The 27,687-nt window shown below is 39.8% G+C and overlaps 3 protein-coding genes across 3 annotated transcripts in view; 1 reads left to right on the top strand and 2 right to left on the bottom strand.

Moving 5' to 3' along the window:
* LOC145782440 (uncharacterized) overlaps positions 1 to 23,255 on the top strand; it is a 37,250-nt gene extending 13,995 nt beyond the window's left edge. Inside the window, exons 3-4 of the mRNA XM_082594228.1 lie at positions 4,383 to 4,500; positions 22,149 to 23,255. Coding sequence (XP_082450354.1) covers positions 4,383 to 4,500; positions 22,149 to 22,948 — 918 coding nt within the window. The 3' untranslated portion in view covers positions 22,949 to 23,255. The remainder of the gene's footprint in view (positions 1 to 4,382; positions 4,501 to 22,148) is intronic.
* LOC145782308 (uncharacterized) lies at positions 8,102 to 12,475 on the bottom strand. The gene is made up of 7 exons (XM_082594097.1): positions 12,391 to 12,475; positions 11,622 to 11,732; positions 10,597 to 10,749; positions 9,819 to 10,506; positions 9,446 to 9,687; positions 9,186 to 9,358; positions 8,102 to 8,978 (listed from the first exon to the last, which is right to left on the bottom strand). Exons 1-7 carry the CDS (start codon positions 12,460 to 12,462, stop codon positions 8,102 to 8,104), a joined length of 2,316 nt encoding a protein of 771 aa, XP_082450223.1. The 5' UTR covers positions 12,463 to 12,475.
* Positions 12,492 to 18,543, bottom strand: LOC145782310 (uncharacterized). The gene is made up of 13 exons (XM_082594099.1): positions 18,529 to 18,543; positions 18,173 to 18,266; positions 17,478 to 17,587; positions 17,318 to 17,386; positions 16,158 to 16,304; positions 16,013 to 16,072; positions 15,109 to 15,202; positions 14,811 to 14,920; positions 14,107 to 14,175; positions 13,794 to 13,934; positions 12,968 to 13,024; positions 12,697 to 12,793; positions 12,492 to 12,541 (listed from the first exon to the last, which is right to left on the bottom strand). Exons 1-13 carry the CDS (start codon positions 18,541 to 18,543, stop codon positions 12,492 to 12,494), a joined length of 1,113 nt encoding a protein of 370 aa, XP_082450225.1.
* Positions 23,256 to 27,687: the final 4,432 nt, after the last annotated feature.

A 27,687-nucleotide genomic window follows, 5' to 3' on the forward strand; every position in this document is an offset into this window, starting at 1 on the left:
TCATGTAGTAAGAACATTATTTTATCAAAACACTGCTTTTGTGTTGTTGCTTTAAGATTTTTTACTGGATAGATACCAACCATGTCCTAATATCGACTTGACAGAGATTTAATCATGAAACACAAAGCAGTAGTTGCAATTTGGCAATCATTGCGCTTGGAAAGATATATTTCATCAATCATCATTATGATATTTCGATCAAAAGAATTAAGTTGTGAAAATCGCAACTGCAAATATTGCTCATCATCAAGACCAGTTTTGCAATCAAGATTCATGGTAATCTTCTTTAACGTTTTAGTTGGGGGCAACAACAATACTTGTTCTTCTATTAATCTCTCATAAGCCATAGGACTTGTAGCAAAAATAATGTACGCCATCATTTATAATTCTGCAGAATATCTTCGATTGTGCTTGTTGGTAAACACCAAGCTAATCTGTTCAATAAAAAATTTCAAAAAGGAAATTTGTTGATCATTTTCTGTAATGAGAAGAAAGCTTAAAATTAATTTTTTGATGTTTACTTGAAATTCTTCTTCCAGTGATATTTTTTCTGTTCGTTGTTCTTTGCAAAAGCCATTAAGTTGGACACTTGAGAAAGTAAAGTCATTTTGCCAGTAGGTAGGATGTGATTGTATGATGATGAGGGTATGACTTTTTGTTCTGGATAAAGAGTGACTTCCAAATCAACACTGATATAGATTGTTGCCAAAATAGATGGAAGTTGGTGATCTGATAGATGGATGAAATATGCTCCCTTATCTGTATGGTGCAACAGATACATTTGTCTTTCAAGCTCTTCAGGTATTTTTGTAAGAAGATCATCGAAATTAGTAAGGTTGTCTGCATTCAAAAAACTTTCACAGCGTTCTTCTAATTTTGCTACTGCATTTTCATGCCGAGACGAAGATGAAGAGAGACCGGAGCAACGAGGCTCAGTTTTGTATAAATAGTACAAAGGCAAATCACTAAAAACTGTTGGAACAGCATCATTTCTTAAACGCCTTCGATCTAATTTGCTTCTTTTTCTTTTGCGTCTGTTATTGGTATCACTTGATTCGTTGATAAAATCTTCTGGTGTGAAATGAAGAGAGCATAGCTTGGAGTGTTTAGATCGGATAAAATCCTTTCTAGCCAAACGTTGCAACCACACTTAAAGGAGCTCCTTATCGTCCAATGGAAATCCATGAAACGTTACAGTGGGATCTTTGCTTTCTCCAGCATACCCAGACCGACAATTCATAGCTGCACATTTATACACCATATTCTACTGTCACATAGATTGCTAATATAATGAAACTATAAACTGCAAAATAATTAATGTTTTTAATTTGAGTCTATGTTGGTATCAGTGTTTTTAATTGTTACGCTTTTGCATTTTTTGCACGCCAATTCTGTTGCAACTAAACGGAAAAGCAAGTTAATTTAAAAGTGTATACTTTAAATCAACCAAATATGTTCAAAAAGAAAATTAAGCCAAGTCTGGACAGTGGTTCAATTAGAGTAATTGTAGCACTTGCAAATTCTAAGCTCAGATAAAAGTTCTGTTTTTGATCATCAACAACAGTGCCTCGCCGACTTTGAATTTACAATCATTGCCAGAGACACCGACGGGGTGCAGTTGCGCTTCAAAGAAGCCATATTCATAAGCAAAGTCCAAAGATCAACAACTGTGCCGAATGGGAGGAATTACGTCACTTAATCTATTGATCAACTGATTCGACAAAATTTTGCAATGATATCGCTTGTCGGTATACAACACATAAAAACAGACAGCAGCCTCAAGCCAAACAAAAGCACCGCATCAAATAATAACACACTAACTCCAACACCATTCGTCATAGCACAAAGCTACAGAACTGCATTCCGAAAACTATTGCGAAGCGCTACTACCACAGCAAACTCGCAGCATTAGGCTAAAACAGGTCGTTACAGTATCTACACTGTAAAGAAAGAAAAAATGTTATTTCTTAATAAGCATCAAAAATTGGTAATTTCTGGTTAGCAGTTAATTTGAAATTAATCTTTTCTTGTTTATACTCTCAAAATAAATTTGAAAATTTTTCTCTACCCTGCATAATGCACATTTTGTTGTTTCGATTGTTGCAGTAGTTCGGGTAGTTGTGATTCCGTTGTGAGTGCAGATTTAGAAATGTTTTATTAGCTGCAGTTGGTTTTTTCATAGCAGTGCTAATGTTTCTTAGATCACCGGTATGCAACCAGCCACACCCGTATGCAACCAGCCACTACCGGTATGCAGCCAGCCACTACTGGTATGCAACCAGCCACACCCGTATGCAACCAGCCACTACCGGTATGCAGCCAGCCACTACCGGTACGCAACCAGCCACAACTGGTATGCAACCAGCCACTACCGGTATGCAACCAGCCACTACTGGTATGCAACCAGCCACACCGGTATGCAATCAGCCACTACTGGTATGCAGCCAGCCACTACCGGTATGCAACCAGCCACTACCGGTATGCAGCCAGCCACTACCGGTACGCAACCAGCCACAACTGGTATGCAACCAGCCACTACCGGTATGCAGCCAGCCACTACTGGTATGCAACCAGCCACACCGGTATGCAATCAGCCACTACTGGTATGCAGCCAGCCACTACCGGTATGCAACCAGCCACTACCGGTATGCAGCCAGCCACTACCGGTACGCAACCAGCCACTACTGGTATGCAACCAGCCACACCGGTATGCAACCAGCCACTACCGGTATGCAGCCAGCCACTACCGGTACGCAACCAGCCACTACTGGTATGCAACCAGCCACTACCGGTATGCAACCAGCCACTACCGGTATGCAACCAGCCACTACTGGTATGCAACCAGCCACTACCGGTATGCAATCAGCCACTACTGGTATGCAGCCAGCCACTACCGGTATGCAACCAGCCACTACCGGTATGCAGCCAGCCACTACCGGTACGCAACCAGCCACTACTGGTATGCAACCAGCCACACCGGTATGCAACCAGCCACTACCGGTATGCAACCAGCCACTACCGGTATGCAACCAGCCACTACTGGTATGCAACCAGCCACTACCGGTATGCAACCAGCCACTACCGGTATGCAATCAGCCACTACTGGTATGCAGCCAGCCACTACCGGTATGCAACCAGCCACTACCCGTATGCAACCAGCCACTACCGGTATGCAGCCAGCCACTACCGGTATGCAACCAGCCACTACCCGTATGCAACCAGCCACACCGGTATGCAACTAGCCACACCCGTATGCAACCAGCCACACCGGTATGCAACCAGCCACAACTGGTATGCAACCAGCCACTACCGGTATGCAACCAGCCACTATTGGTACGCAACCAGCCACACCGGTACGCAACCAGCCACTACCGGTATGCAACCAGCCACTACCGGTATGCAACCAGCCACTACCGGTATGCAACCAGCCACAACCCGTATGCAACCAGCCACTACCGGTATGCAACCAGCCACTACCGGTACGCAACCAGCCACTACTGGTATGCAACCAGCCACTACCGGTATGCAACTAGCCACTACCGGTACGCAACCAGCCACTACCGGTATGCAACCAGCCACTACCGGTATGCAACTAGCCACTACCGGTACGCAACCAGCCACTACCGGTGTGCAACCAGCCACTACCGGTATGCAACTAGCCACTACCGTATGCAACCAGCCACTACCGGTATGCAAACAACCACTACCGGTACGCAACTAGCCACTACCGATACGCAACCAGCCACTACCGGTATGCAACTAGCCACTACCGGTATGCAACTAGCCACTACTGGTATGCAACTACCCGTATGCGACAATCTAGGATTCAAAAACGCTTCGGCTACAGCCTACGTTAGCCAGCTGGTTGTCCGCCCCGATAGCTCAATTGGTTAGCGCTAGACTTCGTGAAGGAAGAAGCTTTAAGATCAAGCGGCACTGGTTCGACTCGCGGGGTGTGCGCTTGAGCAACCCATTTTAAGGACTGCTCTCCATTCAGCGGCACCTAATGGATGAAATAAGTCCCGGCAACAACACTTCAACAATCAGAAATTTCACTCTGTCCATCTCGGTAACCGCCCCTGCGTCCAAAACCTCTACAAGTATGTGAAACTACCAGGAATAACTAATCAAGGCTTTGTCAGTCCGAGGATAAAGATTCAAAACCAAACCAACTTTAATGGACTTTCCCAGCGTGATAGTTCTTTCTCCCGTGAGAAAACTAATGTTTGGTTGGTGTCAAAGTTGGCATGGTAATTCAACAATGACACTTACACATTTCAAAAGTTTGGCTCTCAGTATTCTTTTTAGTTTCTACGTGGACCAGATAACTATTGAAGCAATATTTGCAAGACATTGTGATATTTGAACAGGATTATCTCTAGGTTGCTGACGATCCCGAGACCATTCGAATCTCGAAAGTGGGCGACCAGATCAGCAATGTGGCTTACCACGGGAGAGGTTCAGCGGTGTCCAAGTCACGTAGGAGGAAACAGATTGAAGGTTAGTGTTTCCTTCGGTACCAAGTGACACTAAAATATGAAGTAATTAAGGTGGTCAGCAACGTAGATTTCATCACGGCACAGATCAAGCCACACAAAAGTAATGCTCCGAACTAAACGAGGTAGGTATATAGAATCATAACCACCCTCCGTCCAACACCAACAACTGACCTCTATAGCATAGCGACCATAGCTCCATCTTATATCCGAAGAAAAGTCGCTACAAAAAAAGAAAGAATAAAACAGATACCCGACTATCACCTCCATGAACACAAGCTATTCAGACGAGACAAATCACGCAAGAGCTTCGTCAAAGTTAGCTTATTGGAACACACGCGGCAACTGCGCGATTTTAACAATGTACTTTTGAGTTTGATAACACACAACATCCTGCTATCCCAAGTCTTTCCAAAAGCCTCCCACAAGCTTCCTTCCTTGAGAAAAGAGAGTGGTGTTGCTTGAATAGAGCCCGCTGCGGAGTTGGGAGAAATAAAACCAATCTTTCCCCATGAAAGGTAACAACCAGACGGCATTTAACATAATGAGATGAAAATAAACTAAAAATTACAAACGTTTTTGCCATACTCATGATAGCTTTTCAAGTAACCAACTGACTGAAGTTCTTCATAAATAGAAATTACAGATCTGATCTACATACACCAAAGTCGAAAAAAGAACGTATAAGAATGAAACGGCAAGGCAGGGGAGAGGCAAAATCACATGATGCTTAATTGCCTAGTAAAAAACACAAATCAATGACGCAAAATTACGTGGAGATAATTAGCAGATCGGAAGCGCCTGCGGCAAGCAGCTGCCTATTGAGGCAGGGCCGGCAAGATGTTATGAGCAAAGCCTCATGGATTTTAGTACCAAATTAAGTGAAGCATTTAAAATTCTAAAAGACTCCAGGGATGGTTTATTGTTTAAACAAATTTGGCAATCGAGTAGGCTACCGGTAGCCTATATGATTTTTATTGGCACTTTTTCTGTTGACAGCAGTTAAATCCAAATGCTCCCTCACTCTTGTGGCCAAATGTCGCGTGGACATACCAATGTATGTAGCCTATAGTCTGCGGCGTGCGAACAAGTGACCTTGTACAGACAGTAATGTACACGAGATTTGAATACAAAAAGGAGGGAGTTTCAGATTTAAGCTTAAAATAATAACCATTGAAAAGGGCTAACATAAGTATGGCCGAAAAGGTTTGTGATTTTTAGTTATTTCCATGATATTATGTTAAATGCCGTCTGATTGTTTGGTTTTATTTCTCTAAAGTTAAAAACCACCTCTCTACCAAAATTGTATGGAAGATAGCTCCCGACTGTGGCCTACGAAAATCAATCAATCAATCAAGCTTATTTCGGAATAACTCCTGATTCATTTCAATGTGCAAATAGCAGAAAACATAATCTAATAATTGTATTGATAAGGAAGCTACACCATGCAGGCACCGAACAAAGCATGCTGTTAAAATAATACCGTGCGCAAACTTTGAGAAATGAAGGCTGAAGTCGATTGCAGATTGCCATGTACTTGGGTCTTGTATGCAGTGGCCCCGAGAGAGGGGGAAAGTCGGGCCAGTTTCCCCCCTAGCAAAACATTGTAAAGGAAAAACGAGTAGTTTTTTGTTTTTGCACTTTTGAGGGGGGCCCATTTTTAGTACTAAAGTAAAAATGTACCAACTAAATAATCAACAAATTCTTAAATGAAGTGCGTAGTTCCAAGTATTTCTCAATCATCGTAAATGTCACTGTCAATGCTTCTCATCAAGAACAAATCATTTTCGTGTTAAGGTAGGCGATGTTGAACGGTAGCCACTTTAACAAGTCGAAATTCTGCCACTGAAATTGACTAGGATGAAACCGCCAACCAATCACAAGCTACGTTACCTGTGACGTCATTACGTGAACAAAATGTCTGCACAAGTGCGCTTGATTCACAGCTGATCATTCACAGATCCAACAATAATGTCGAATTACAGAATTTCAGCAATCAGCAGTAGAGTTGTTCCAAAACTGCTGCATATCGTACCAATAGCACAAATAAACTTTTTGAGATCAATTTTCTTCGTTGATTCCGAATATGCTTTCGTTTTTTGTATAGCACTTCAGGTTTGTATTTTTATGTGTCAAGTCGCAAACAAATGTTTCTAAATGTCACTCAGAATCACAACGCATGGTCAAATCCGCATTGTACAGGCTTGAGGTTAAAGTCGTCGCTATTATGTCAAATTGCGTCGCATTTGCATCGATATAGGTCAAATTTAAACACTGAAACTGCCTGTTCGGTACTACAAATACCAATAACTTTATGCAATTACTTTAATCAAACATATTTCGAGCTGAAAAGTGTTAGTCTGTGGCAAGATTTAACAGTTTAGCTCAATTAACTCCAACTGCCTTTGTCTAAATCAGGGGTTGCCAACCTGTGGTACGAGAAGGTTTTTCCGGTGGCACGCGGGTAGCTTCCGTTTTTTTTCACAAAAACGTGGATTCACAACTTTATATTTTGTTCATCTGATTTTGTTTACAAAAAACGATTGCTCTTGATAGATATCATCTACTGTTTTATAGCTTAAGCTACAAATAGCGTGGAATAATGCTAGTTGTAAGCTAAAACTAGATCGGAATAAAATGTTCAATAACAGTTACAAGGAATGTTCTCCAATGAACTTCTGACTCAGTATGGCCTCTTCATATTCAACGCTAGCTTCCCATGCTGTTCCACAGCTACTGATTTTCGCTTCCACGTGGGAATGCGAGCAGCGATTTTCAGTTATGATGAACATCAAGTCAAAAAAACGAAACCGACTAGGTGCGCCCGGAAATGACTTTTGATGCGCTGTTAGCAAATTTACACCGGGCATCGACCAATTGGTTGACAGTAAACAAAAATCTCATTAAATTTAGTTGTGGTGCTTTAGGGTTATTTTTGTAAGCCAATAATATTCTTCTGAATAAAATATTATTCGATTAAATTAGTTGTTCTGCAAGAAGTGGTACGCTTGGCAGTACAGAGCGACCAAGTGATACGAGATCGTAAAAAGGTTGGAAACCCCTGGTCTAAATCCTGGCTCAACTTTTTGTACCTGTACGTTGTGTAAATATTCAATACACTGTGGTACTTCCACTATTGTTAGGCCAGATCATCATCCATGTGTCTCTCCTCTCGTTGCCTACAGTAGATGAGACCTGGCATTTGTCTGCATTAACTTCCTCAATATTTAATATGTCATCGTTAGCAATTGCGCTATTTGTGAATTCATTTGAGGCTTTGGGCACCGGAATCAATATATTTGAACTAGCAAATTCAATCCACAACACTTTCTATTAGGCTGTTATTTAACACTAAACATACATACGTGCTGAGATTTGTGGCCGTGTTAGCAACTGAAAAAATCAACTTGGTGTGAAGGTCACAGAACTGTTCAAAATGAAAGTTCAGTATTACAGTTTTCAAACAAGTGCTGTGCTTGCAACGTGCAAAACAACTCGGCTCCAGGTCCCCTGCGGTCACAGACACGCATATTATCCCTGAATAGGGGGGTGTCGCGAGTGCCAGTCGCTCATTGTCGCCTGGTTTGATTGCAAACAAGTCAATTCTATGTAGTTGCTTTCCTCATTGCGTCCAGAGATGTTGCACCATAAGCAGCCCTCATTGCATCTGCATGCTCTCCATAACGGTGAGCGTAGGGGTTTGGTTTCGCACGTTTTTGTGGCAGTGGATCACACGCAACATTTCTATCCGATCCGCGCTTTCGTTTTGCCTTCAGAGATTTAGGCCGATTATCCTCCCTTCCGATTGTCAATCCAGCGTCTTGACAGATTGATAGAGCATCAGCTGTTACTGCATCTATCCGAGCGACTGCATCATTTATAAATGCGTGGTCGTTGTGATCGTGAACACGATACAGAACATTACGCACCCGATCTACCGTTGCATTAACATCCCGCATAGATATCATGGGTGTGGTAGGTGATTCATTGCTGGGTCCAGGGGCGTCGTGGTTTATGGATTCAACATTGCTGGAAAATTCGAAAGACGGTTGTACGACACTTTCTGGAGAATCTGATGGGCAAGGCACCGCTAACTTACCAACCACGTCGGGATCGAGCACAATAAACACAGATTTGGTGTACCACGTTGGGAAGGATTCCCAACGGACATTTGCCACATTATGAATAATGGCAAACATATGTTTGCAAGGAAGAAAATTGAGTTGAAAATCTTGGCATGTGCAGTTTGGCGCACAGTTGAAACTGCCAAAGGTTGTTCTGTAGCATACTTCTGATGAAGTGCTTTTCACAACAAACGTATCTCCATCTTGAACAATGGAGCTGGCGGTGACGTCTTGTGATGAAATAATACGATTCAAACAATCGTGAATGAAATGTTTGGGCCGATTTTTCAGGTAATCGGGAATCGAAGAGTTATAAGACCGATAAAATTCCGACGAGAACATGTTTTCTTGTTCGTACCTAAACATTGCAAAGAACATTACCTAAACATTACCAACATTACCTAAACATTGCAAAGTTCGTAGCTAAACATTGCAAAGTTCGTAGCTAAACATTGCAAAGTTCGTAGCTAAACATTTGCAAAGATAACAGAATTATTAACAGCAGACAAACATGCAGAAAGTGACAACATTCAAGGGTTACTCTAGAGTCTAGAAAGTCACTAACCGACGTTTGTTGTCAGGGAGAAATTCCTTGTGGAGAAGCGTTACAAGAGCAGATAACGACTTATCTCTTCTGGTGCTGATGTATTCCTTCAGAGTCCTGTTCTGTCGCTCTACTCCATTGTTGGTGTGAAACGTGATGCTGACCTTGTCAGAACGGTAAAACCACACCCAACGCTGAAACCCACCATAAACAAGTTTATTATTTCATTGAACTAGCCTACTATTTATTTGCATTTAGGGTGGTTTCAATTGCACACCAACCTTCTTTTCTGTAAGCCAAACATTTTCAATATAATTCCGGAGTTTCGAATTGCTGACCCAACAATTGCTGTCCTTCAACTCCATTAATGTTTTTTCGAAAGACTGTTCGCTCTCAGCTCTTGCTAGTGCTCGCAAGTATGTCAGTACAATTGCTTTGTCATCACGAACGCCATTGTCACTTTTCCTCATCCACCTTTCCCAGGCTTGTTCGCGATGAAAGGCACAGAGTAAAACGGAGCAATCTGCGAAACAAGAAGTTGTTGGCACTGAGCGGTAAAGTGCAGTAACAAGTTAGCAGTGACGATACAAACGCATGAGCAATGGAAACAGCACACACACACAAGTAATGAAAATGTGAATGCAATTCACTAACTTGAAAAAACGCTTTCGATGGCCTTGATTTCCGCCTCACATTTGTCGGTCATAAAAAACGAAGGATTCCAGTCTTCCGACCACCCTTTTAGAACAGAAAGCGCTTCCGCTATATCCGAAGCTTGTTCATTTTGAATGATAAATGTAGCAACAACCTGGTAACCAACATTCGTTTTGACACAAAGAAAAAATAGAGGAAGAGAATACTTGGACGTCTTGTAAGTTGCATCCAAAAGGCAAGTGCCTTGGCCGTAACGATGCAACAATCGTCTTTGCCAACCCATTTGGTGAACAAATAACAAACTCTGGGCGCATTGCATCACAGGAAGTCCATCAGAATTGGTGCTAATCGACTGTGAACCCCCTGCAACGTAGGGTCGAAACAATATATTGTCGTGAGGCCCGCATGTTTTCTTCCACTCTTCAACTAAAACGTGCAAATTTTCCTGATCCATTTTGGATACCTTTTGCTTCGTATATGCACCAAAAAAGTGATTCTGGATGTCCTTTTTGGTGGGATTATACCGCCGATTAGTTTCAAGGGGCATTTCAACATCTTGAAACAGTACATGTTTAACGTACGACTTCAGACCACGTTGAAGTTCTGGAATGCTACATATTCCGTCCGCCACCATTTCATGTATTTTACCAATTAGCCTTCCATCAATTCTTTGAAGAGGCCCTGCATTCTGCAACAAAGTTGATGGTTAACGCACAAAGTACCTGTTACTTCATCATAACCAAAAAGCCGATCACGTCATGCAATTATGTAAACCAACCTCTCCGACAACATGGCCACTGTGGTCATGGCGATCAGGAAATTTGATGCTCCAGTAAACCTCTTTTTTGACATTTTGAGCATCACCGGCTAACGCATGTTTGAGGCGTTCACAAATGTCACGGCGTGATGCAGAGACAAGAAATGAAGAAATCTGAAGCAAAAATAAAATCTTCTTTGTAAAACAATGGTTGATATAGCAAAATGTCAAGTACAAGCGTCGCCAATATTAATAAGCCTACTGTTTGATGTCACTTACCGCCAGGGTTGATCTCTAAGTGGTCAAAACTGGTTTTGACCACTAAGCGGTTTAAACCTGGTTTTAACCGGTCAAAACTAGGTTTAAACTGGTCAAAACCCAAAAAAATATTTTTATGTAGTGAATGGTCGGCTACCTGGGCTATTTAGGAAATATAAAAGTAGTTGTGACCGTTTTGATATGCAGGCCTCGAAATAGCTGGCGGCCATGGCCGCCTGAACTTTCATTAATTGCCGCCAATACCGACCTGTCAGGCAAAATTTAATGGCAAATGTTTTTCATAAAAAAAAAATTTTCGAATAAATTCTTGTACTTCAGTTGGCTGTGCTAATTGTTCATCGTTCTACCAAGCATTTTTTGGTTCATCAGAAACTTATTTTTAGAATTTGAATTTTCTCAATAATTAAAATACCCGTATGTCTGAACAAACAACTAATCAAAGCAATTTATTGACAGTGCGCCTTATAATCGGATGCGCTTTATGGTCAGCAAAATACGGTAACCAACTGATTGAAATATTAAAAATAAACAGAGAAATTGAATATTTTTTGTTCCAAATCCAGCATTTAGGTTATTGTTGATCAAAACAAAATATAGTTGAACATCATTACTAAACATGGAGGGTAATATTTTTAATTCAATTGAAAAGCTACTTGAGTCATACACTAAAGGGGTTTTGACCAGTAATAGGTGGTCAAAACTGCCCGGTTTAAACCAGGTTTTAACCGGTTTTAACCAGGCGGTTTAAACCGATCAACCCTGCTTACCGCAAACTCAGGAAACTTTGTAACTTCCTTAGCATGAATGCGTGCTGAGCAATTGAACTTCTTTGAGCCTTGCGGGCACAGGTTCCTACGGGAAATGTTGTGATCTGATAGCTGTGAAAACATGAATCGCATAACTGTTCACACTTCAATGAACCTGAAAATTTTTATACGACATTTGAAGAACTCTCCACTCAATTGATATTACTTTTACTGCTAAGTGGAACAACCAGTGGAGTATCCTGGTTGATTTTCCTAGTCATGCAATGGAGGGAGGGTCATAGCCAGTGTAGGGGTGTCTGGGGGCATGCCCCCACATGAAAATTACTCTAAGAACGAACACGCTAGGCCTACTCGTGCCAGAAATAACTTACACGTTTCGTAATGGGAATATCCCCACATAGTGATTTTTGTTTTGCATGCAATTTCAAATCAGCATGCCTTGGTCCCATTTGCGCTACTGTAGTAAAAGAGCGGCGAATAGGCAAATTGTATTATCAACGCATACTGATCTCCCCTCAGCATGCAAGGTTGCCAGGGTCAACAAAGTTGCCATCAGAATAGCAAGGCATGCAGTGCCACTGCATGCATGGAGAATACGCCACTGGGGACAACCCATACAATATCATACATAAAGGAATCACAATAAAGCTTGACAAGAAAGTAATAAATGCTGAGGAAATAACGTTACAGTGCTTTATTTCTCTTCAATTAATGCAAAGCCATATCTGCACTGAATTATTGAACACAAGTATCCAGAAAAGTAGCGTACTGCTTGGGAAACCGTCAACTCTCGTTTTCTATCATTCTGCACTTTGTTGTAGTCTTTTCCATGCTGGCACATCAATGTAACACTTCTGGAATTGATGTAGGCTACGGTGTATCAGATGAAAGATCCCATTGAATACGACTCTTTGCAATATCTATCAACAATACATACACAACATTTAAAGGATTTGTTGCAACAAAACGCACATGACAACAATCATATGGAAAAGGTGATGTAAACTGAACTGCCTTCTTAGTTCTTACTGCCGAAAAAGAAACTGAAAAACTACACACTCATGCTAAGTTTTACCACAAATAGTTTTTCTGCATGTGATGAACTTGGTGGAGGTGGAGGTTTCAAATTGCAGCACAGAAGATTGAACCTCATCAAATGAAGATAAGTTCTGCTGGAAGATATTTAATACGAATTGGCAATGCTAACCTATAGTGGACACAAGATACACTTAAAGTAGCTACGTGATCAACAATACAAAATCACAAGATGCTGGGCTAAGTTGACTTTGAAGACGTTGTGATGGTATTGAGTTTCATGTACACAATGCATCGTTGTAAATACAAACCCGAACAAACGCGTCACGTTCAGGAGTATCGTAGCTTTCGTTTACTTGTGTAGAGTTCTGAAAGTTACAAAAAAAAACATTTGTGATGACTAGAGTCCGCAAAAGTCAAAAATTTTTAGGACCTCGTTTATCCACGAATCAAAGAGTAAAGTTGTTTTCAGCACCTAGGGGGGGGGCTGTTTCTAAGAAGTTTATAGGTTAAAATTTTGAATAAAGCCAAAATTTGTCAAATTATGACTTTTGACAATCTTTTTGTGTTTTTTGAGAGTAATTTTTGTCAAAATCCTCGTGGAAGCATTGTAAATCAAGAACTGCGAAACAATGAAACCATACTAACCCATAAAATAGGAAATATGTCACAATGCCCACTTAGATCAGCAGTACATTTTATCGCAAATTGTCCCTTGTTTATTCATTGTTACGTATTTAAATAATTTTTAAAAAACACCCCTTCTTCACAAACGTGGTCTTTTCGAAGAACAACAGTTTGGATTTTAGGAATAGCCTACTGACATTCTGTAATACAAAAATGCGTAAGCAAGCTAAATCATCTTCAGCAAAAGTTAGACAGGGTTGTCGAGATTTTCCTATCACCAAAAAACACGAAGCACTTTTTATAATCCATAAAACACCTTGAATTTTCAACAAAATATTACGTTTGGGTAACTGATATCAATTCAAGGAAGAACTGTGCCCTCTGCAAATGACCAATTTCGTTACAAAATAAAGTAAAAAAAAAATTTTTACGTCAAAATTAAAATGGCCCTAGTGATGACTCAACATATTTCCCTATACGCTCTTTTTCAACCTCACTGCGGACATTCACCTGACATGGATGGTTGTGTTCATTTAGATTAGGAAAGGTAACACAGCATCCAGTCGAGCTTAGCCTTGTTGTATTTCCTTTTAATATTATTTGCAGTTGTTTGCTCATGTCCCATTTGGTCGTGGAAGTTTGTGTAGATACCTTAACAAAAACAGAGGGAATGTGATATGAATGCATATCGTCAAAACAGAGTATGATTTAAAAAATGCAATTAGCTTAATTAACGAAAAATCATGAACATAGTAATATTGCCAACGTTATGATAAATGCTACTGAAAGCTAATCTCAATCCATTACATATGTGATGAGTTACCTTATATTCTGGAAATTCAGCAATTTTGAAAAGTTTAACCGTGGCATTGCACTGATCCGTCATCACGACCTGTTATGAAAATCATAGGATAAGTTGATTTTAGTCCAAAAGTTTGTAGGTGTGAGACACAATGTGCATTTCATGACAGTAGTTCTCAATATGGGACATGGCAACATTTTTGTTAGGGCGTGTTTTGCTGTATTATTTTATCTTACCTACCACTTGTAGATCAATACTTTTCTTAAACGTGGAAAGGGTTTTTTCTGCCTTGTGCTGCTGATTGAATCTCTGAACGCCCAAAAAAATCCTCACTTAAGTATTTTGGCAAAGCAAGAGCTGATAGATTTTCCGTCATCTTATTTAGTCGAATGTAGGTTTAGTGTTGTTGCATGTTAAGAGAAATCGACTAGAAATCACCAAACGTGGTGATTTGAGACTGAAATCGATTAATTTAAAGTAAACTTCGTAACAATCAAATACGTAACATATATCAAACACACGGCTCCAATTAACGTTATTACTGAGTATAGTTACAAATTTCAATCAAGTTTGTGCATTTATAGTTCATATCGTGTAGTAAGCATTGAAGTGACTTAGCGAAAACAAATGCTTTTGAAACATGTGAGATGGGCCTGATTTTTTTTTCAAAACAAGAGTGGGGCCTGAGTCAAGAAAGGTTGAGATGCAGATGTTATGGCATTTACCTGAGTGCTTTGCTGTGAAGAAGCTTTTTTTGGTCGACATTTGAACTGGACATATTCCAACTTGATGTATGGTGTATTCTCTCGCCAATAAATCTTGCTATTTGACACTTCTGCATAGTAACATTTCTTAGTAACATATTAATAACATTTTAGTAACATTTCATTTCTTTTCATAGTAACTTTTCAGAATCTTTGTCATCTAGGAAAATGCTATTATTGCAGTATGAATACGTACCAACACTGAGTACACTAGTGAATTACAATGACATGAAACTAAAAATTAACATTAACATGGCACCGTATGCTCGTTTCCGAACAACAAAAAGTTTGGTTCCTGCTTTTGCTTCGTACTCTTCAATGGATCTCATGGCATCTTCAACTGAAGCCAACCACTACAACAATAGATAATTTATTCACTGTCTATGCTATTGGAAGTGTGCAAGTGCTCAAAGTTGTTACTGTGCAGCTTACAAAACCATTTGACAAGATTGTTCACTCCAATTTTGTTATGAACTCATGGTGGGACAGCTGATTCTAAAGTGGCCCAAGTTAAAAAAGTGGATTTGAGATCATCAAGTTCAAAGACCCATGCCACTGAAGGTTTGCAATGTTTATTTTAATAAAGGTTGTATGCCCTAATGAAGATTAAGATTAAATAAAGATTGCAAACCTTCAGCGACAACGTCTACCACAGCATGAGTCTCTAAACTCAATTATCTCAAAATCACTGTTTAGACTTGGGCCACTTTAGAATCAGCTGCCCCAATTACTACCAATTGCTAAATATTTTGTAGTTTTTTCTGCTTCGAGTGAACAAATCTTCATTACCCATTTTTTGCCATGAGCAATCAAAGCATTTATGCTGTAGCATAAGATTACCGTGAAGAAATGTAAATACTGCAGACATGTAACAAATCTGAGTTTAGCGAGTAGAAGGTAGCTGATAGTTCGAAGCTCCAGTTTTTCTTCTTTCCTTGTACCGTACTATATTATAAGTACTTCGCCACATTTAGGTTTATTTTATTCTGATAAAAGCTCCTGGTCAGTCAGACTGCAACTTTTAGCTACCTTTTACTTGCTATTTTCAAGTTCTGCAATACTAATTGTGTGAAGTTGGAAACAGTAAAATAGTTGAAAATTGGTTGGTGAACTGTTGATGGTCTTGTTGGACCCTAGTATATTGCAACTGCAACATCACAAACCTGTACTAGTGCATGACTTTCACTTTCAGTATCATCACTTTCCTTTACTTCTGTAGAGTTCTGAAAATCACATAGAACATTTATAATGACACAATATCTTTTTAACGTTTTTAATATGCTCTTTAACCTTACTGTAGACATTCACCTGACAGTGATGGTTGTGTACATCTACTTTAGGAAAGGTGATACAACATCCAGTTGTACTTGAACTTGCTTTGTTTGTTTTTAAAGCCACTCGGAGTTGTTTGTTTATGTCCCTTTTGGTTGTGGAAGTTTGTGTGGACTTGGACACCTTAAAAAAGCAAAGTAGGTGGAGCACACTAAAAAAACTGAATGGTAAAATTAAAAAAACAAAAATCTTTCTTTTGTGCTGCTAGAACATCATCATTTAAGCTGTGGCAAAGTAGGCTACCATATCATACTGTAGTAGCGGTTTGATTGAAGTCAACCAACATCATTTAGTGTTTAGGTTGAAGATGCTGTATAATGATACAAGAAATGAAAGAATGTGAAGATAGCCTACTTGTAAAGTCACACAATAGTATAATAATCATTCGCTATCTCCGCTTGCAGCAGATTGCGCATCAACATGGGTGGGTGCAACCTAGTTCGTACCCTGAACAGTTCGTACCCTCAGTTCGTACCCTGAAAAGATCGGGAGAAAAAATAAAACAAGCCGAAATCGTTGATTGCAGTTTAATAGCACAAAGCCGAAGTCGTTGATCGGAGTTTCCGCAAACAAACTCGAGGATTAGGGTTAGCGGAAACTGCGATCAGCAAGGTTGAGGGCATTAGGGTTAGAGAGCATAGATTACTCGATGGTTAGAGTTAGGGTAAGCGGAAACTGCGGAATAATGTTTGCGGAAACTGCGATCAGCGAGGGTTAGAGCATAGATTAGCCCACTCTATGGTTAGAGTTAGGGTAAGGGTTAGCAGAAACTACGGAAAAATGTTTGCGGAAACTGCGATCAGCGAGGGTTAGGGTAGAGCATAGATTAGTCTATGATTAGAGTGAGCGGAAACTGTGGAAAAATGTCTGCGGAAACTGCGATGAGCGAGGGTTGGTGTTAGGGTAAGAGTTAGCGGAAACCGCTATCAGCGACTTCCGCTTTTTTTTTCGATCTTTTTAGGGTATGAACTGTTCAGGGTACGAACTAGGTTGCATCCAACATGGGTTACTTGACAGGGTTCCATGTGATTTTATGAGCCGTACTGCTTCCATGCTGGCTCAAGGCGGATTGGAAGTTACCTTATAATAAGTTATATTATAATATATAATAATATTACCTTATACTAATAAGTTACCTTATATTCAGGAAATTCAGCAATTTTCAGAAGTTTAACTTTGGCATTGCACTGATTTGTCACCATGACCTGTTATGAAAACCATAGGATAAGTTGATTTCATATACTTGAAGTAATGTAAGCGTGAGGCACTATGTACATGCAACGGTATGGTATATACCTGAGTTCTTTGCTGTAATTCAGCTTCTTTTGGTCGACATTTGAACTGGACATATTCCAACTTAATGTATGGTGTATCCTCTCGCCAATAAATCTTGCTATTTGACATTTCTGCAATAATTTTAGCATTGTGTTTGGCATGTTAAACAATTACCATTATAAAAATGTTGCATATCAATGCACTCGATAGTTATTTTTTAAATATCATAACAAATTATTTTTTGTCATTAATGTGTCCAGAATGAAAAAGATGCTATTAGTTGCAATACATACCGCCTGTACCGGTATGTTAATGAACAGGAAAAGGTGACATGGCCACAAAACTCTGTCCATCCCATTAGCTCAGTGGTTAAGTTTCCGACTCAAGACCAAGCGTTGCTATCGGACTCTCGGCGTATGTGCGCTTGAGCAACGCATCAAAAGGACAACTCTGCGTTCAGAAGAACCTAGTGGATGCTGCGCAATCCATTTGTTTCATGTTTTGATTGTCTATGCGTAATGTGGTGACAGCAGCAACGCTCGAATCCTGCTGAAAGCACTTCTCGTTGAGTCAAGATGCATATCAAATGATTTGTAAATGGACACAATTACATCGATGGTCGCAAGTTAGTACATGGACCGTGGACCCTATAATATTTGTAAAAAAATAAACCCCTAAAATTCAGTATGAACTTAGTAGTTTCTGTGCATTCATACCATATGTATGTTTCTGTGCAACAACAAGTTCTGTTGCTGTTTTGCCTTCATATTCTTCAATGGATTTCATGCCATCTTCCATAGAAGTGAACCACTAAAACAATAATAATTGTATGCGCGCTAGCAAGTAAACACAGTGCAACCGCACGCCATATAGCTGACAAAACAAGTATGCTAAATTATGGTCTAGAATTGACTACAGCATATGGTAAATTATTCCAAGTTTCGACTACTCTATTGGCAAAGGAACATTTATGGCAGTTAAGTTGAGCAAACTGCATAATGTAATTTAATTCTACATCACCACTTTCTGTTAAAATATATCCTGTTAACATCTAAGTGACTAAACTCCTTACCTGAGTTTCATTCATGACGTAATCTAGGCTACTTCTAGAACGCAAATGAAACAAAATAAATTGACTTGACTTGAAACAAAATAAATGAAACAAAATAAATTGACTTGACTCAAGTTAATGCAATTGCAAAATGAAGTCAATTTCGGAAATTTTCGGTTGCAGTTAATGGTTTTCGCGCGTTTTCAATTTCGGGTTTCGCGCTTTTGACGTCACAGAAAACGTAGCTTATGATTGGTTGGCGGTTTCATCCTAGTCAATTTCAGTGGCAGAATTTCGACTTGTTAAAGTGGCTACCATGTTGAACAGCTTCAAGACGTAAAATCTGAAGCTGAAATGATTTCTCTATCACTGAACGGTTTCGATTGTATTGATAGTTTCAACTTGAAAACTGGTGCTGTTTTAGCTAAGCGGGAACTATTTTTGCTTGACAACTGAACCTTAACTTCAAAATCTGCGTTGGCCAGGCATAGGATGTTGTATCCAACATAAGTTATCTGGGAAAGTTAAAGGTATCAGTCCAAGCATGATTAAAGAAAGTAAATCCTGTATATTTTTTGTTTATGGATCATCATCATCATCAGTCATCATCTCCGCCTGTAGCAGATGCGCATCAACATGAGTTATTTGCTTCCAAGAGTGGCGATTTTGAGCCAGCTCGCCCAGTGTCGCCAAGTTGAGTCCGGTCCATGATTGGATGTTGTCTTGCCATCGTTTTGGTTGTCTGCCACGTTTTCTTTTTCCTTCTACTTTGCCTTCTGTGCAAACTTTGCTGATTCCGAATTGTGATCTTTTAGTGTGGCCGAACAGTTTTAAAACTTTTGATTTTATTATTGCTGCAATTGGATGTAATTTTGTCATAGTTAAAAGATGTTCTGTTTTCGTGTGGTCTAGCATTTTGTTGGTCATGCTTCTCATGATGTGATTTTGGAAGGTAGTGAGTTTTTTCTTTATTTGAGTTTTTTGTTTATGGATGTTGTTGCTTAGGCTAAATCTAGTTGGAATTCATAATGTTGCCTACAGACAGCGTTGTTCAAATGTCTTTTCATTTTGGAGTAATTGATTATCTGTAAGCTTGTGGCATCTTTAAAGTTATAGCCCAGTCTGAGGAAAAATTCTGAAAAATCTAAAGTAAGCTGTCCTATCATCTTGCAAAGAAAATTGACTTCGAGAGGGTAATCAAGGCGTGGTGCAGTCAAACCCAATGCTTTACATTACCCTTTTGCAATTGAAGCTCTAAAGACGTTTCTTAAATGCATCAAGTTGGAACCAACAAGAGCTTGATCGGAAGCTGAGTCAATGCTAAAGTAGCCTACAACGAGCAGTTTTAAATTTTTGACTGCTTTGCATTATATGGATTACGGTCCTAAACAAGATTCACTGATGAAGTTAATGAAATAAAGGAAGATGTAATCTAAGTAAAAGAAAGCTGAGAAGAGTAGGCTACTACTCGCAAGCTAAAGTTGCAGTGGCAATTATAAATTTAAAAGAAGAGGATATTCGTTTCCTGAGGACAGAACGCGTTTATAACTCCACTTAACTAGCTGAATCATTCGAAGGAAATGTATTCTACCGTAGCCTACATTGCAAAGGATTCGATAGTTGTTGGAATCGACAAATGTAGAGGCTATCAACAAACTCAACCATATCGTCGATGAGTTAGAAGTTCCATGAAAATTTCATCGTATGTCTGTTGCGCAGTTGCGGGCATGTGGAACAAATTTAAATTATTTGTAAGCTACAACAACTACATTTTTCAAGACATTTTAGATGAGTTGGTACTTTTGACAGAAAGCCACACAGCAAACTTCAGCTGCAAACCAGAAGGAACCACCCCATAATCTCTACACAAGGAATCATTCATGGCAACTTTCGAAAGGTTTTTCCAAATAGTTTTGTTATGATTTTTTGTGTTTCGGTAGCTACCTTCAACGGTTGCGCTTTGAAAACGTGGTTTTAGCAATTACTGAAATTTGTAAAGAGTTGTTTGCGCTCCACTAGGCCTATGACTCAAAACCGATTGAAAAGCCTAACTATAGCCTACATGTTGTGTATCAATTTAGACGTCGCAAAATTTTATCATTTGATGGTGTGATCCGTAACTTTGCATTGCAAAAAGTCCAGAAAGGGTTGAATTAAATCAGGGATGTCCAAAGTCCGGCCCGCGGGCCAACTCCGGCCCACGAGACGTTTTTGTATGGCACGCGCCTATTGTTGTACAATGTGTTATTTTTGGCCTGCAGACACACAAAATCATATAAATTCAACTTGCAGTTTTCAGAAAAATTATTGTGGCTGTTGGCCCGCGAACACTTGTTAATAAATCTGGCTCGCGTGGAAAAAATTTTGGACACTCCTGAATTAAATGCTTGGTTGAACTATTTTCGTTGCCTGTAGGCCAATTGTGTGTTTACAAAGCTTTCTAGACAAAATAGTTTGCATCAATGACATTTTTGCTGCAAGTGTAATTCAGTGATTATTGATGATTTTTATATTGAAGGAAGTTCTTTTCATGCTGAGGAAAGTAGGCTAATTTCAGCTTAACACGAACATGCAACGCAAGATACAAATTAGTTGTATATTTGCTAAAAAATATTATGGGGCCCATTTTTCGTATTGTTTCCCGACCAGTGCTGACTTCTCTCGGAGCCCAAAATGTTTTTTCCAATGTATTTATTCAATTGTTTTAATATCAAATTTTTTTGTTCCTTTATCACAAAAAGCTTCGATATGAAAAAACTTAGCATTTTATTAAACAATGTGTAAACATAACTCTATAGTTTTCGTTGACAGGTAGCCTATAGGCCTACTATTAATTATTTTTTCAACTATCAAAATGCTACTATTTCGATTGCAAGATGAAAAAAGCACTCAACACTGAAGCAACTGAACACTAAAAACACCAGAAGAAATATTTTTGGCAAATGTAGAACCCAAGTATGCTGTTATTTGCAATCGACTTCAGCCTTCAGTTTGAAAGGCTTGTGCACGGTGTCTAGGTCATTTCATTTCGTAGGCCACTTTCCAACCCAATGTGTCACTGTGGCTTTAGACAATCACACGATGAAGCACATCCTCTCTAGACAACCACTTTGTTTGGTCCAGATCTTTACCAGATTTCGACCAGATAAAGTGGTTGTCAGGGTCACCAACTTCCCCTTAGTCCTTCCTGTGACAACGACAACAATTTAAAAAACACTATAAACAATGCTCTTACCTGGCTCAGACACTGACGTGACGAGCTATGAATGAATGGACAAGTGTATAGGCCTAACAAACGAATTTTTTCAGCCTGATGATGCGGTTCGCTGTGGTAGCAGTGGTTTGTCACTAGCTTTCGAAACACAGTTTCCTAGTCATATGCAATGACGATGCTTATGTGTAGGCTATTGCACGTGACTAGAGGGAACTGTCATTTGTATCTACACTTGTGAAATAAACAGCAATCATGCTGCTGAAAGCGAAACTCAATCTATTATATTATTTTTCATATTTTGACAAAGAGTTTTTTTTGTAAACACGTTTTCATAACAGAAGCCGCAAAAATCAAATTGACATCAAATGAATCTTGTCGATTTCTTGCTTTCATTTTCTAACAACAAAACACATTTATATTTATGCAGCAACAACGCCACCAAAAGACAATACTAAAAACAATGCTTTGCCTTCAAAAGACTTGACCAAAGAGCCCGAGACAACGCGGCGACATGAGGAAGCTTCAACAGAGCTGGCAGATGACGAATATGAAGATAATGACGAATTAAGTGGCAATGATACGGCGGAAAGTAAACTGGACAGTGGTGTTTCTAAACTACAAAATCATCATACATTGCCAGAATGTGGCCACGAGCAACAATTAGCCGATGACGCGGCAACACTACGCACCACATCTGGTAATAAATCAAACAAAGCGTCGAAGTCTGCTGACGAAAACCAACCAAAAGAGCATGAACCAGCTGACGACAACCAACCAGAGCATGAACCAATTGAAGACAACCAACCAGAGCATGAACCAGCTGACGACAACCAACCAGAAGATCATGAACCAGCTGAATACAACCAACCAGAAGATCATGAACCAGCTGAATACAACCAACCAGAAGATCATGAACCAGCTGAATACAACCAACCAGAAGATCATGAACCAGCTGAATACAACCAACCAGAAGATCGTGATCTAGCTGAATACAACCAACCAGAAGACCATGAACCAGCTGAATACAACCAACCAGAAGAGCATGAACCAGCTGAATACAACCAACCAGAAGACCATGAACCAGCTGAATACAACCAACCAGAAGCGAATGTTTCGGAAGGTTGCGATATTGAAGCAGCCACAGCACAAGCGGATGATTTATTACCAAGCGAAAACAATTTTACTGCTGATTCATCTCTGGACGATTTCTATGCCAATTTAGGATAAAACGAACAATAGTTGTGTCTCACAAAGACAAGAGGGAATGTGTTGGTGATTTTATTGCATGATTACGTCTTGTAACGTGAATTGCTAAGTGAAAGCCGAAAATTGCTAGTGAGCAAATGAAAAAAGTCATAGCTTAGGCCCCGGATTGGACATGTGTTGTACAACAACAATCACTGGCCATCGTGACACTGTCCAATGTTTCATCAATTTAATCGGTTTAATCATTATTATATCACAATCAACAGGTTGTAAATTGAGATAGCTGTATGATTTTTTGTTGTTACGACAAAATAAATATTTATTTAATTGACAATCGAGTCGAGATTATTTCAGAAGCGTTACATTAAGAGGAAATCGGTAATGGTACTTATCTCAAAACAGCACCGAATTACATTGGCGGTAAACTATTCAGTACCGGCAATGTTGAACGAGGCCACCAAACCTCTCCTGATATCAATATGCGCTGTCGCATGAATAAAGAGGTTTCAAGCTTAGTCACTTTTTTGCGAAGTCGAAAACCTCTGCTCATATACAATCCGTGAGTCGCAGTTTGCCGATGACAATGCCATACCTACTGGAACCTTTGAGTAGGTCTACCATATTTTCATCACCCAAAAAGAGGACATGTTTCATTGTTTAGTAAGCAAGTAAAATGCAGTGAATTTTTACGTTTAAACAATTTTTACATCTTCTTAGATGATTACAGGCCTATGTAGAAAAAGTGACAACAAAAAAACAAGATTTATTTGTCAGATTCAGTCGATGAACATTTTGCCGTCCATTTAATTTTCATCACAGAAAACATGAGTCAGGTTTAAGACGCCTTTGCACTAGCTTTGGTGTAGAGCTTACAGATCTAACAGTTTAGCATCATCAATGCCGACATTTTTCTTTGACAGATGCTGCAACACACCGCTGAAAAGCGTTATCCTATTCTTTGGTGTAAGACAGAATAAGCATCTAATCAAAGGATGTGAACTCGGAAAATGAAGTGGTCTATTCATCCAAATAAGCAACGCAAGAGTCGAACAATAGAAATACATCTGACATGGTCATCGAGTAACACTGCCTTCGTTTGCCACAGAAATAAATGTAACCACCACATCGACAGCAAGCGACGTATTGTCAACTTCAAAGTCAATAAACAATTTTCTTAAACAAGGAGGCTCCTACTTCTGCAACAGCTCACAGAAAACATACTTTTCATATTTCCTTTTTTTCTATATAAATATTAACTGAAGATGATCTAGCTACTAGCTGATCGAAATCGATTTTTAGTTGTTTATGATTGAACTCGTGTGAAAATAAATTCGTTTGTATTTTCCTTTTTGGTATCGTTCCTTAGCCTTATTTAGCTTTCGCCAAACGTCACATAAAAATAAAACCCTGTTGAAAATAATAGCAATGCAAAAAAGAGGACATTTGAGAATTATCAAGTGTCCTCGGAGGACAACTCATTTTTTATGAAAAAAGAGGACAAATCCTCCTAAAAGAGGACATATGGTAGCCCTACCTTTGAGGATCTTCAAACGGCAAGTAGGCCTGCTTAGGCCTGCAACAACTCTTATGAGCATTTTGGAATGGAAGTTAACAATGATAAAACCAAGGTACTCTATCAATCCCCTCCAGATCACACCTCCCTGAGGATCACTATCAACGAAAGGCTTTGGTGGCTAGTCCTCCTACCTTGGTAGTAAAAATCGATCAAGAACACCAGCATTCGTAAAATGAAATTGAACACCTCATAAGAAGCAGCTGTAGCGCCCTGCGTAGTAGCCTACAGATGCTGGATGCCTCAGCGACTATGTATAGCGCGTTCTGGCCTTCAATTCAACACACAGAGAACATTATTTTTAGTGTAGAGAGTATGTCAGAGTAGCCTACGGTATGATTTTTGTGCAATCAGTAAAAATGATTTTTGCCGCTATCAGAGCATGTGGCAGAAATGATTCGAGAACGAGGTCTGGGATTCTTTATTACATGTATGATTTTATTGTCACCACATGACTTAAAAGATTGCAATCGTCTTACAGTACAACCACAACAGAACATAATTCAAATCATAAGTCCAACTCAGGAAACTGCACACTGAATGTTGACTGACGGAGCCAGAAGTAATATCACTACTGTACCAAAATCATATTATAGTGACCTGCACCAAAATTAAGCCATACTGAGCGCGGTAACACCAGACTGTGCTCTGATAGCGGAAAAAATCATTTGTACTGATTGCACAAAAATCATACTATACTCTGACGTACTCTCTACACTAAAAATATTACTTTCTGTGTGTTGAATTGAAGGCCAGAACTTGATATACATAGTCGCTGAGGCATCCAGCATCTGTAGGCTATAACGCTGAAGGGACGAAAACTACGTATGTGTGATTGAAACTGCCGGTTGCAAGAATGCGTTTAGCTTATAGGCATGCAAATTCTTGAGAGGCACGCAAATTCCTAATCATGCCTCAGAATCCTGAAGCACAACTGCACGATTACTTGAATTCCTGGGTCGCGTTACATATATGCAAAAGAACGACAAAGTTATGAGCTATGTTGGCACACAGGATCAAAAACCAGTAATCAATATGCATAAAAATAGTGGTCTTCCGGGCAATCGTTCTCTCCATTCGTCTGTATGTTTGTGAGTACATTACACCATCGTGACTTGAAAACTTCCAGCAGAGAAAACTGAGGCAAATGCCGGGCACTCGTGGGGAGGATCGTTTCACCAACGATGCACTCCTCGATTGGTTGGCCAGTCTAGAAGCCACCATATTGCAACACCGCCTCCGCTGGACAGCAAATGTCTTGGATAGATTCAACGACAAGGCTTTCTCGATTAATGATCTATCGAGATGGAGACAGGAAAAAGATCGGCCCAGACCAAAAATGCGGTAGGCTACAAAGATCAATTAAAAGTTTTTATAAACCAAGCTAACAGGGGTGTGGAATCGTGGGAACAACATGCCAGTGACAAGCCAATCAAATATAGAGGAAAAAAGCGTGGGGTGGCACGGAATCGCAAACAAAACAACTAAAAGCTGAGGAGAAACATCAAGGAAAAAAGCTGAATGAACCACGTTCCCTTTAAAGTCTACAATGTGGCTTTTGTATGAAGACTCCCAAGGAAAGCTCGATTTTTGATTAATTTATGCACAAAGAAATCTCAAGATTGAGTGGTCCAAGTTCGACTCTTGGAGTGTGCTTGGGCAACGCATTTCAAGAACTGAGTTCATTCCGCAGCATATAGTGGATGGATTAATTTAGACAACAATTGGAAACTTCACTTTGCGAATCTCAGTGACCGGCTTACGTCAATAGTTCAATGCCTCTACAAATTCGTGAAACTGCCGAGAATAACACATCAAAGGCTTTCTCAGTCCGATCATACCAAGACTTTTTAAAAAAGGGATTCTTATCAAATCTTATTTCCACTTGGCAGTCAGCAATTATGGATTCGGGGAATAATGTAGGCTACTCAGCCGCTACGCTTATAGAGGTTTGGTAGCGATAGCGGCACTACATTTTTTGTTAGAGATACCGCTGCAGTAATGACGCTATTTTTTCCTTTTGTAGCAGTAGCGGAGAGGCGCTACAATTGCTTCAGTCGTACTTTCGCTACTATCCAATTTAAAGTGTGAAAAATTTAATCGTTTTTAGTGATTGTTTATGGAAACACTGCATCATAAAAACAAAACTTCACCAAGAACTTTGTTTTCCATAACGCCGTTGAAATGGCGGTGTAAACGAATGTGTCACTATAAATAGTGATATCATTTATTTTAGGGTCATTTTGACTTCACAGTTAGGCGTAGGCTACTTGAGTAGAGCTTTCCAGTGTCAGTTTAAGACAAATGTAGCGCGTTATGTTTCACCGACGGATAGCGGGAGTCCCGCTCTTTTGGCATATTGTAGCGGTGGCACGCTGCTTTCAAAGTTGCAGATACTTACCTCTGATTATTATTATTTCCTAACCATCATAATTTATGGCCTCTCTCCTCCAATAATCCAGAGGTGGGCATCGTCAACTTTGAAAGTAGCGCGCGATCGCTACAATCAGTCGGCGAAAAGTAATGCACTATTTTTGTCTTAAGCTAACACTGGAAAGCTCTGTTGAAGTGCCATATCTTGTAAGATCAAAATGACCTTGAAACGAATGACATCACATTCAGTACTGTAGGGTTAAATTACTATCCGTGCCAATTGTCATTTTACGATAAACAGAAGCCCTTCTATTGTCAGACTTAATAAAAGCCTTCGCAGTTCGCATCCCCTTTAGATATCCCTGTTTTTTGCTTCAACTTCAGCACTTGAGTGGTACACAGCGCAGGACTTCTGTAAGATAGACCATATTCCAAAGCCATTAGATTTACACCAGGAGAGCCTGGACACTATTGTGATGAGCCTGGACATCGGCACGCTACTGTGATGACTCTACACATTGCAGAACTATTCTAACAATGGGTTCAGTAAAGCACAAAAGACGCATTTTGAGTGGACCTTTTCTATCCCGTAGCAGATAAGATTAACGCAGAATTGCAAAAAAAAACGTTTGCTGGCGTAGAAGATTGTGTGGGATGCTGAAGAATGCCTAATCGCAATCTGACTAGTGGTTCATGGACACGTAGATTTGCCGTTATGTTACATTGTATGGTTGTGTACAGTGTTTGCAATCCTCACAGCAGCACTTTCCCAATCAAGACTAGCAACTATAATCATGATTCCTGACTCACCTTT

Source organism: Aplidium turbinatum, chromosome 13 (genome assembly GCF_918807975.1).
Source record: "Aplidium turbinatum chromosome 13, kaAplTurb1.1, whole genome shotgun sequence".
In the NCBI taxonomy this organism is placed as follows: domain Eukaryota; kingdom Metazoa; phylum Chordata; class Ascidiacea; order Aplousobranchia; family Polyclinidae; genus Aplidium; species Aplidium turbinatum.

Bases quoted from the DNA above. Each gene is read 5' to 3' on its own strand.
- LOC145782310 (XM_082594099.1), bottom strand. The intron at 16,305-17,317 runs GTAACTTATTAG...TGCTTTTTTAAG, and splicing joins CTGAATTTCCTGAATATAAG to GTGTCCAAGTCCACACAAAC. The intron at 15,203-16,012 runs GTTTGTGATGTT...CTATTGTTGTAG, and splicing joins AAAGTCATGCACTAGTACAG to TGGTTGGCTTCAGTTGAAGA.
- LOC145782308 (XM_082594097.1), bottom strand. From the start codon at position 12,462: ATGTGCCAGCATGGAAAAGACTACAACAAAGTGCAGAATGATAGAAAA. The intron at 11,733-12,390 runs GTACGCTACTTT...ATGTTTTCACAG, and splicing joins AGTTGACGGTTTCCCAAGCA to CTATCAGATCACAACATTTC. The intron at 9,359-9,445 runs GTTGGTGTGCAA...GGTGGGTTTCAG, and splicing joins TTTGGCTTACAGAAAAGAAG to CGTTGGGTGTGGTTTTACCG.